Source organism: Mauremys reevesii, linkage group 2 (assembly GCF_016161935.1).
Source record: "Mauremys reevesii isolate NIE-2019 linkage group 2, ASM1616193v1, whole genome shotgun sequence".
Classification (NCBI taxonomy): Eukaryota; Metazoa; Chordata; order Testudines; family Geoemydidae; genus Mauremys; species Mauremys reevesii.
The window spans coordinates 220,028,371-220,040,377 of record NC_052624.1 but is presented as its reverse complement, the minus strand read 5'-3'; the positions used below and the strand labels follow the sequence as shown (position 1 = coordinate 220,040,377).

The window sequence follows — 12,007 nt, the reverse complement described above, 5'->3', positions numbered from 1 at the left end:
TCAGTTCTCCATATGTAAAATGGGGATAATACCACTGCCTCGCATCATGGGTACTGTGAAGATAATTCATTGTGTGTAAAGAACTAAAATATTATGATGGGAGCACAGTAGAAAAGCCCATGAGGAAGTTAATAATTTTGTATTCACTCCAAGGCTTGGCTGGCATGCAATAATTATATATATATATATATATATATATATATATATATATATATATATATATATATATATATATATATATATATATATATATATATATATATATATGCATGCCTGGGGCCAAACACTGAATGATGAGGATAAAAAGCAATATTGAATAGATACCCATTTAATGAACACCATTCATCCTATGCACTGAATGAAGCAGGGATCCTGTGGGAAAAAAAGAGCACGTGATCATGTAGGTAAAGCACAAAGGGACTGAAAGAATTAAGATTGCCTTTGCAACCTTAATTCTAGAACTTCCTACTTTTGAGTGTTTAAGATCACAGTCTTAATGTTATTTAATGTAGAGGATTTATATACATAAATTTGTTTATTTAAACTGCACCTGTACCATTTACTAATGTAGCAGTAAAATGTTAAGTTTTGTGATATCTACAACAATTTGGGAGAAGAAAAACTAATACCAAAAAAAGTGTATTATTGCATTATACCTGATCATTCTAGATTCTATTTTACGTTGTTTTCATCACCAACAGTACATAAGAGAAACTGGCACAGTGTACCATGTTTGCCTTAGACGGATGCATGAAAATACATACCTAGACCACATTAATGCTCTTCATCCCTAAAATTTACCATTCCTGCTACCACTCTTGCCCTGCTCTGTTTTAGCTTGCCACTATGTTCTAGAGCATGGGTTCTGTGCTCATCTTCACTGTTGTTTCATTAAATGCTGTAGAAAGCACTTTAAAATAATTTGATCCAGATTATGATTTCAATTAGTCCATGTATTATCTTGAATAACTCCATGGAAGTCTATGAACTAGTCAGCTCCATTGATGTCAATGAGTTTACTCAGGCTTTATGCTGGCCTAGATGAGGTCAGAATTTGGCCTCTTGATCACAAGATACTACATAAAATTATATTCTCTGCTTAATATTTACTATCCCATATGTATAGAGTATTTATCTGAAATTAAATTAATCTGCTTGCGTACATTAGGGTATTCCCAGTTATCTGAAGTTGAGCTGCTAACACAGGCCAGAATTGTAGTTATCTTTGTTGGTAATAAGCAGTACTGGCCTTCCTAAATTGTAAGGAAAAAGGTCAGTTATCCAGTCTGAGATTCCAGCTCACTAGGAGGTAACATTAGTTTGTTCCATTAAGACTCATCTAGTATGTAGGTACTTATTACATTTGGTTTTTTGTTTGCTTGATGAAATATTTCATCAGACACTCCAATCAAAATCCAAGGTCCTTTCTAGAAATGTCATTTGGCTTTGTGTTTTTACAAAGGTGATTTTGATGCATCTATTTTTTTCCTTCTGGCGGAGACGTATCTAAACAAGAATGTTGAAGCTGAGGGGAAGTTCACATTTAAAGTTATTTGCTAGGCTGGGATTCACTTCTAGTAACAAGCACCTTACCTTGAAATCTTGTTTGTTACTCTTCCTTCAGCACAATGGCTTCTGAGGCCCTGAGCAACTGCCATAAAAATAGAATAATCTAAACCCATCTGAAGGATCAGCATGAATTAGGTATTATACTATGTCTGAAGAGGACCCAAGAACAACAAAGAAAAAACATTAGACCAAAGGATATTAGTTTGCTCTTCTAGACTGGTAAGAAGTACTGTTCACAGAAGTCAGTAGTGTGTCCCAAACAAGGGTACAGTAGGTCTGGTTATTTCAGCACTAAAAGAGTCCAAAGTTGCCAAGTAAAAGCCTTGTTTCATTCCAGAGATCCTTTGCCCAAATTAATGATGGCAGGAAATGGCTCACAGGCCAAGTAATTACATTTTTCCCCACTCCATGATTTCTCTGCTTAGAGCAGGATTGGCAATGCCATGGTCTAAAAAGGAATGCTACTAGTACAGAAAAACAAATGCATAAGAAATCTCAGTGATTTATTTTCTAAAAAGTACAAAATAAGTCAATCTTTTAAAGGAGGCATTTCTAAAAAGTTTAACTGGTAAAAACATTGTGGGCAAGAGGGGCACCACTTTTATCATTACTCTTACAAAACAGACAGACATTGACATATAAAACAGATGAACCAGCTGCAGGTCAGCCAGCCATAGAAGACCCATACCTGTATTTTATAACAACCATGTTTTATCTCAAACAGATAAGTACTTTTCGACCGAGGTTGACTGTCCCATAGCTCCAGTGAAGATTCCAATAAATTACATAAATAGGAGCAAAGCACACACCCTTCCGTACAAGGCTTCCCATCACCGGGGAGTCCGCCACAGACTCACAGCTACTTCGCACCGCGAGAGCGCTGGGAGTGACCGTGTCTATTAGGCGTCTGGGTAAGTGCAGTAATACACAGCAGTACTCGCATCCGAAACCACCGAGGAGAGGGGCCCGTGGGCGTCTGGCGCGGCCAGGCCGGCGTCGTGGCCCGGGAAGTGGAGCCCTAGCTCGGGCTTGCAGGCGAAGTGCAGGTACTGCTCGAACTCGGTGCGATCCACGTCGCCCAGCAGCTCGTCCTGCGACAGGTGCTCCAGCGGCTCCCTGCACTGCTGCGCCTCGGGCGGCGGCGAGGGCTGGCAGGGCTGCGGCGGGAGCTGGGGGGCGCGGGCCGGGCCGGCGGGCGGGCACAGCTGCCCGTAGTAGGCGTGCAGGGGGCCCTGGCAGCCCAGCAGGCTCTGCAGGAGCTGAGCTGCCCCAGCGGCTCGGCGCGGGGCAGGTGCCTGCGGAGCGCGGCGCTGGCCTGGCTCTCGGCCCCGTGCGCGGGGTACTCGGCCGCGGGGTAGCCGTAGGGCGCCAGCTGACACTCGTCCTGCAGGGGCGGCGTGAAAAAGGCCGCCTCGCTCTCCGCCGCGTCCAGCGGGGACGGGTCCGGGGTCGGCAGGTTGTAGCCGTCGAAGGCGGCAGCCAGGGGCTGGCAGTCCCGGTAGTGGCCCAGCGCCGGGGGCAGCGCGCTCTGCACGGCGGGGTAGCCCTGCTCCGGGTAGGGCAGCGCCAGGCTCTCCACGCACATCCTGCTGCCCTCGCTGGCCAGCCCGGCGCCCGGCGCCTCCGCCAGCCCGTGCGCCAGGAAGCCGCTTTCCACGCGCTTCAGGCGCTTCACCTGCTTCCGCCGGCGCGGCCGGTACTTGTAGTTGGGATGGTCCTGCATGTGCTGCACCCGCAGCCGCTCCGCCTCCTCCACGAACGGCCGCTTCTCCGCCAGCGACAGCGCCTTCCAGGCCTTCCCTGCGGGGCGACAAACCGCGTAACCCTGCGGCTCTTCCGTGCGCCTCCCGTGCGCCCCCACCCAGCACCTGGCCGCCCGCGCCCGGCCGCCTCCATCCCCCCAGTGCGCCCCCACCCAGCCCCCGGCCGCCTGCACCCGCCCCCACCGGCCCCCCCCCCGCGCCCGGCCGCCTCCATCCCCAGTGCGCCCCACCCAGCCCCGGCCGCCTCCATCCCCAGTGCGCCCCCACCCAGCCCCCAGCCGCCTCCACCCCTCCCCTCTGGCGCCCGGCCGCCTCCAGCCCCCTACTCACTCCGGGCGCCCCACCCACAGCCCCCGGCCGCCTCCATTTCCCCCACCCCCCGCCTCGCGCTCCCCACGCTAACCCAGTCCCCGGGAGAGAGGCACTGGCCACTCCTCCCATACCCTCTGCCCCCAGCGCACCAGCCCCGGCTCCAGTCCTCGCCCGCGGGGCAGGTACCAGCAGCACTCGGTAACTTTCTCTGCGCGCCGCTCGCAGAGGGCGGGGACCCTCCCCCACTCCCCAGCTCCGGGCCGGGCTGGGGCAGGTGGGCGGAGAAGCCCCCCCCCCCCCCGGCCCGGCTCAGGGCCCGGCTCACTAGCGGACACTCACCCAGCATCTTGCTGAGCTCCGCGTTGTGCAGGTCCGGGTTCTGCTGCGCCAGCCGCTTGCGCTCGTCCTTGGCCCACACCATGAAGGCGTTCATGGGCCGGCGGATGCGGGACTCGCTTTTGGCCCGGCTGCTCGCAGCCCCCGCCGGGGCCGCCTCACTCTTCACCTTGGCGTCTGCGAGGGGGCTCAGGGTCTCTGCCCACTGGCAGGGGCCCAGGGCCGGCATCATGATGGGGAGCGAGCACCTTGCCTGCGTCTGGTCGTCGCTGCTGGCGTAGCCCGCATCGGGGCTGCTCATCTCGGGGCAGCCGGGCCGGAGCCACCGGGAGGAGCCGGCCTGACCCGGACCCGCCTCCGACCCCTCCCCGGGCAACAGCTGGCAGGAAAGGGACCGTCCGCTCCGAGCAGCCCCCTCTCCCCTGGCTCGGCTGGGGCAGCAGGGACAGCTCCCCGGGCAGGCTGGGCGCGCGGGGCTGGGCGCGGGGACGCCGCTGATTGAAGCAGGGTCTCCAGTGAGGGGGGGGGTCACAGGCTCACTGCTGGCAGCTGTCAGAGCGCGGCCCTATTTACCCAGAGCCGCGGCCAATGGCGGGGCGGGGGCGGGGTCTGGGCTGGGAAGGTGACCGGGGACTCGATGCTCCGAGCGGGGAATGGAAGAGTCCCAGCCCCGCCCCTTCCAGCGACTCTTTACCTGTGCAGGTTACAAGACAGACAGCGCCCGGCGGGGACGGATTTTTCCAGGATTCAGGGTGGGGGGAATTATTCGGTCAAGCAATCGTCCATGTGAGCAAATTATAAACCGATACTTAGCTGTAACCTTAACTACGGAGACACGGAAGGTGGATGTATAATGGAATGCATAACGAGAGATCTTTTATATGGATTGTTTGTATTGGCCCTGGAGATCATCTCATACATGGACTCTCGTCTATGTCTTAGCTTGACAAATCACCTGCTTCATGTTTGGTGTACTGGTATTAAAAACTAAGCAACACTCAGTTTATTTAACGTGAAACGTGTCCCTGGTTGTGTTTTATATCGAAATGTGTGTAAGTGACGTTAAATTACACCGATTTCTGTAATAAGTGATATCGCATTTTCTAAAAATTGCCTTTTAATTGTTTCTTTATGAAAGATTTGTTTTTTTAAATGTGTTATAATTAAATATATCAATGTTCCCCGAAAACATCAAGTGTCCTTAAACATTAGATTGTGAAAGATTCTTATTTAGATAAGGAAGTCTGGACAGCTCTCGGCAAATAAATTAATATTGAATGAATGAATGAATGAATCATGCTTTAGGTTAATTAAGTCCATCTGGCAAGTAAGCGCAACACTTTCCCCCCCTGATAAAGTATGCAACTCTTTGTCAACTCCTCTCCACCAAATAGCTGGCAAGGGTGAAAGAGGAAATCACTGGATAATGTTAAACATATGCAGTGTTATGACTGGCTGCAGTGCCCAGAACCTTAGAGTTCAGGTGCCAAGTACCCATGATGACCAAGGGGATTGTGCATTCCTTTGTTTGTGGGGGTTTGGTTTTTTGTTTTGTTTTGTTTTGTTGTTGGGTTTTTTGTGTGTGTTTGTTTTTGGTCGTCATCTTCTTCTCTAGAAGCAAATGTACTAATTACTTTGGCTTCTTTAGATTTCTTCCCATGCCTGTGTTTCAAATGGTAACATGCAAGCAATTTTGTGTATTTCTTATCAAATAAAGTAATTTAACCCATTAATTTAGTCCTTAACCTACCACAAAGGACCCAAACCATTAGCACGTGAGTAGTTTAACGACAGGCTCCACAAAGAGAAACCATTCCATCGAACCGTTTGCTGGAGGGGAAAGGGTTTGGGAATGGAATACACACTGGTCAAGAAGGATCACGGCCAGCAGTAATTGAAAGGTGTCATTGTCGGCTTGTTTAGCAGATGTTACAGAAACCAATGCAGACCAAACCTATTCTAATAGGATATATATATCCTTGAACTGCAGAGTAGATTTGAACAGCTATTTATCTCTCCACAAATCATCTATATTATTTAGATTAACATTACTCTAAATGACTCAAATCAGGCATTTGCCCCCTTCTTATATCTTGGGGCACTGTAATCAGCAATGGATTTTTTTATGTACAGAAAAATTCAACGGCTTGACAAGAGCAAGAAAAAATATTGTTATTTCGCAGCCCAACATTGTCCCTACATTTTCTGTCTCCTGGTTTTGCAATGATTTCACAGGACGGTTATATTACATGGAATATAGAAATGAATGGTACAAGCACTCCGATTATGCTATTGATGCTGATATTCAATCCCGCGTATTTTACCTTGCCACTAAATTTTCAAAGGCGGCAGATTTTGTAGGGGCAAAACATAATTGCATCTTAGAAATGACTTGGGGGAGCTGGAAGTTTTGCCATGCTGTGGGGGAGCTGGTGTGCTGTTTTTGCCATCTAAAGGTAGATGAAGATTTTCCTAATGGGGTGGGGGTGATCCTCTTGTCTCCCCATTTTCCGTCTGTCCTAAGAATGGGTGTAGAGATGACTTTCATCTGGGGTAGGCTGAGTTTCTGCATCCCTAGCTAGCAATATATGTCTGCCTCAGTTACAAACTTTATCTTCACAACCCTAAGGATTAGAAACATTGTTTTGTTTAAAATTGTAAACAGAATCTGCTTCACAGTTCTGCAGTGCAGGAACTGCAGAATACTTGGGAGGCTGGCTGTATAGCCCAGGGGTTCTGAAACTGGGGGTCAGGACCCCTCAGGGGGTCGCAAGGTTATTACATGGCGGGTTGCGGGCTGTCACTCTCCACCCCAAACCCCGCTTTACCGCCAGCATTTATAATGGTGTTAAATATATTAAAAAGTGGTTTTAGTGTATAAGGGGGGGGTCGCACTCAGAGGTTTGCTGTGTGAAAGGGGTCACCAGTACAAAAGTCTGAGAACCCCTGGTATAGTCCCATGGAATTTACATACACTTAGGAAACAGCAAAGAGTCTTGTGGCACCTTATAGACTAACAGACGTTTTGGAGCATGAGCTTTGGTGGGTGAATACCCACTTCATCGGATGCAGGTGGGTATTCACCCACGAAAGCTCATGCTCCAAAACGTCTGTTAGTCTATAAGGTGCCACAAGACTCTTTGCTGCTTTTACAGATCCAGACTAACCCAGCTACCCCTCTGATACTTAGGAAACAGAAACTTTGGAGTAAAATCATAGTTGTATTTATGGGCCAGCGCATTACTTAAGTCTCCTTTTGGTGACTACGGGCCAAAGCCTGTCATTCCTTCAATGTGCTCTGGGCACTGCTGGTAACAACTTCATAGGATTTAACGCTTTAGCAGGCTCCAGGTGCTGAAATCAATGCATAGGGCGGAGCTCCTGTTCTGGATCACCACCACCCTTCCTGTATATTAGTGATATCAGAGCACCAAAATGTAGAGAATAAAAAGGGACATAGGATCTTACTGGGGGAAGGGTAGATATGCCATATGCTGCTTCCAAAATATACAAATAAAATTGGTTGTTCTATACACATTTTAGAAGTAGTATATTATAAACTAATTTTAGTCACAAGGGATGTTGTGAGGCAAAATTCATAGACATTTGTAAGCACTATGAGAGCTTCATATGGAAGAGCCCTGTACAGGAGCAAATAATGTATTATTAATTTAGTATAGATACTTGCCAGAAGCAAGATGACTCTATGCAGTTCCTTCCTCTAATGGCTAGGCACCACGGAGATTGGGCCAATAACTCAATTGTACATGGATTTTGTGTGCACAGCTGAATACTTTGTCGTGTACACATTTCTGGGTTTTATTCCCACTACCAACTTTTTTCTTCTTCCTGTAAACATATGATGAAAGAACAGCTTGGACAGCATCTATACTAACAGAAAGTCACTCATAACTTTAAATGGAAATACTGAAAATGACATGAATAGTTAAGGCACTAGACCAAGACTTAGCTCTTGGCTCAGTTCCTGGTTCTGCCACAGACTTCCTGAATGGCCTTGGTAAGTCACTTAGGCCCAAACATTTAGACAGGTGTTTAACATTAAGCACCTGTGTAGTCCCATTGACTGGAAGTCCCAGCTGCACTGTACACTGTGCCAGATACTGGACAAATAGTAGGATACAGTCCCTGTCCTGAAGAGCTTTCCATCCAAACTGACAAAATAGAAAAGAGGTGGGGGAAAGAAAGTAACATTATTTTCATTTTACAAATGGGAAACTGAGGGAAAGAGTGACTCCCCCTCCCCAATCTTGCAAGCACTTTATTCCTGTGGTTAAAGTTAAGCTTGTATTTGTCTACAGAATTGGGGCCTCTGGTCCTGGCTCTAGTAGAATTTTCAGGAGTCTAATTACATTGAGGTAGTTGATCCTTTTTCCTCCTACCATTTGTCATTGTTGTTGATTTAAATTATAAACTCTCCAAAGCAGGGACTGTCTCTTGGTATGTGTCTGTATGATGCCTCCTACAATGAGGCTCTGATTAATGATTATTAATCATATTTATTATGGTAGTTCCTAAGGACCAACCAAGAATGGGACCCTCTTGTGCTAGGCACTGAACAAATACAAGGTAGTAGATAATCCCTTCCCCAAAGATTTTACAATCTAAATAGACAGACAGACAGGATAGGAGTTGGGGGAAGGGATAAAACACACTGTTCTGCCCCCACAACTTGCCCCAGCTTCTACTGGCCCTAACCTCCCAGGCTACCCCATCCCCATACCTATTCCCTGTCCCAGCTCCTTCTGCACTCTACACCAGCTCCTTTGATGCCCAGACATTCCCTTAACTCCTACTGCTCCCACCCCCTCAATGCTATTCCCACCCCAGCTCCTCTTGCACTTGCCCCATCCTACCCTCTGCTCAGCTCTCTGCCTTTCCTCCCTCCAGCCCCCAATCCTACCCCAGCTACCTCTGTCCCTGCCCCCCTCAGGCCTGATGCTGAGTTCAGATGCTGCCCCTAGACTGGGGCGGGCAAACTTTTTGGCCTGAAGGCCACATCGGTTTCCGAAATTTTATGGAGGGCCGGTTAGGGGAGTCTGTGCCTCCCCAAACAGCCAGGCGTGGCCCGGCCCCGGCCCCTATCCAACCCCCTTGCTTCTCACCCCCTGATGCCCCCACAGGACTCCTGCCCCATCCACCCCCCACCCCACTCCTCGTTTCCTGACGGCCCCCTGGGCCCTCTACTCCTTTCCCCCCTCCCCTGACTGCCCCTGGAACCCCTGCCCCTGACTGCCCCCGGCGACCCCATCCAACCCCTCTCCTTCCTGACTGCCCCCTGACTCCTGCCCCCATTCAACCCCCCCTGTTCCCCACCCTCTGACCGCCGGGACCCCTATCCACACCCCCGCCCCTGACCACACCCCGAACTCCCCTGCCCTCTATCCAACCCCCCCCCCTGCCCCTTACCCCGCTGCCTGGAGCACCGGTGGCTGGCGGCGCTACAGACGCGCCTCCCGGAGCACCGGGACAGGCAGCCGCGCCGCCCGGCTGCAGCCAGCCAGGCAACCGCGCAGCGCAGAGCGCCGGGTCAGGCCGGGCTCTGCACTAGTAAAATAATAACAATTTAAGAATGGTGTTTGCATTACAATAGCCCCCCAGAAACTTTCAAGAGCTGAACAGACATATAGGAGGGCTTGGTCCCTGACAGAAAGAGTTTTCAAGCTTAGACTTTCTCTATACTAGAAACAAAGTTGCTTTGGGTGAAATTTTGAATTGATTTTAAATCTACCTAGTTAAATCAGTGCAAACCCCTGCTGTGGACCCACGCAAACCAATGTAAACCTGTTTATATCAAATTAGCTTAATACAGTAAAGTCTGTAGGAATTGTGTTTAAAGGATCATTGTCTTGAATCTATAGCCTCTATAAATTCAGCTCACTGATTTATATAGTCCTAAAGTGAAGCCAGATCTGATTTAACTGTTCTCCCTAACATGATTCTTTGTATAGTTTAGATTGAGCCTAAATGTAAAAAAATGATGTCTGCATTCAAGGCCTCATCAACACTAGGGAATTTTAATAAAAATGTCCCATCGTTGCTAATCCCACTGCAACTACACCAATATTAGCAAAACTGGGAGCCCTGGTGCAGACGGGTCTCCAGCTCCAGCAGCCATTTTCAGCACCAGGCTGATTTAATTGACCTGGTGCTCTCCACTAGAGATTCCACTGTTGTTTACAGGGATGCAACCTACGCCTTTGTATCAGTATAACTGGACACTCTTGTTCTGCTGTGAGTAGCTTTAATAAAACCCGTTCCCAGGCAACATAAATCAAACTGTAAAAAGGCTTTAGGGCTTGTGAATTTAAAGCAAAATAGCTATTCCTGATTTGCATAAGGAATAACTAGTCCACTTTAAATTCATACCCTACCTTAATCCAAATTTGTTTCTTTATGTAGACAAGCTCTACTCTTGAAAATTAATTCGGAGTAAAGTAGATTGTGGATTTAAAGTGGACTAGCTTTTCTGAATAACTCCCCGTGTGGATGTGCTGATTCTGGAATAATAGGAGTGCCCTTTTCCCGATTACTTAAAAGTAGATTAAACTAAACCAGAACCAAGCAATCTTATTCTGGGATAAGAGAGTCCACACAGGCAGTTATTCTGTAATAACTCCCTGTGTAAACAACCGTTTATACTAGCATAGGAGTGTTCACACAAGGGACTATCCGGTATAACTATATTGGTTTAAATTCACACCTTCGATTATATCCCCCAAACCTTCCTATATAGACAAGGCCTAAATCGTTTGTTTTTTTTCTACCGATTTGCTGAAATCTGTGCAGTACACCAGCTCTAACGGGGAAATTGTAAAAAAATGTCAAGACTCACATGCACTCAACTATACACGGTATGTGCTTTACTGTGTCACGGAACTAGTGTGCTGTGATTGGGAACCTCAACAAGGTGTATAGATGAGTCATTACTTGGTGTGGGATTTTTAAATAGGAAGAAGCCCAACCTTAATAACCTTGGGGTTTAAGTGATCATAAATAAGTTTCGAAATCCTACGACAGAGTTCACACTTCGTTTAAATAAATGGATTTAAGAAACTGACTTGCTAACGCTATTGTTTAGCTGGAGCCTTTTTTTTTCTCCCAAGGGTAGGTTAACCTGATTGCTGTATCTTTGCAAGTGAAAATATGAAAACTTCAAATCGCAAGATCTTTTTTCCCAGGCCGGGACTTGCTTCTAATCCGGATGTTAAGGCAGTAGAGACGCCTTTGTTTGTTTTTGGTTAGGAGGAAGGAGGCGATGGTAAGGATGAGCAGAAGACTGTGTATGCTTCAAGAGAACATTTAACATATTCTTTATGTAAATTGCTCCCCCGTCAGCAGGAGATCTGGTGTCTGACAGGATGGACCTTGAACTAAAGCAGGGCTTGTCTTACTATGTTACAAATCTGTCACAAACGCCTTCAAAGCATGATAACAAATGCTTAAGTGGTTACATGTTAAGATCTTTCAACAAATTGTCCACGAACATTCTTACCAATCAGAACTAAATTCACTTGGGCTGTTTTCCTGGGCTTTCAATAGTCACTTTCCATAAATATCCTAGAGAACATTGTGTAACATTGTCAAAAGTGGCTACGTGATTTAGGAGCCTAATTTAAGTCTAATTTTCTGAAAGTCAAGGCGCAGGAACTGTTAGAAATGTTACATGGAGTGCTGGGGCAGTTCTCAAACATGCTACATTTTAAATTAACTTGACCAAATATTCAGAGTCAATTTTGAACTCCTAAAAGGGAGTGTTGGGCGCCAGAAACCCGATTCTTACTCAAACAGGGAAGAGGACTATATCAACTAAACCATGTATCAAATCAAATTAAAAAACACGTCCCAAATTTCAGATGCCAAATACTCTAACTGAACTGTTGAGAAATTATCTACGTACCAAAAAATATTCATAGACGCTATCCGTCAAATGTTTGATTAGTGAATAACCATGTTCATAAACTGTTTGTATACAGTTACACCCCCCCTTCCAAAAAAAGGCTAAATTT

The 12,007-nt window shown here is 47.2% G+C and overlaps 1 protein-coding gene across 1 annotated transcript; it reads right to left on the bottom strand.

Annotated features, from left to right (window-relative positions):
* Window positions 1-2,103: 2,103 nt before the first annotated feature.
* On the bottom strand, window positions 2,104-4,506 carry LOC120396635 (transcription factor SOX-17-like). Its single transcript, XM_039521660.1, is given in 3 exon segments — window positions 2,104-2,827; window positions 2,830-3,369; window positions 3,984-4,506. Coding segments are annotated over 3 exon segments (1,197 nt in total). The 5' UTR covers window positions 4,282-4,506; the 3' UTR covers window positions 2,104-2,468.
* Between the last annotated feature and the right edge of the window lie 7,501 nt (window positions 4,507-12,007).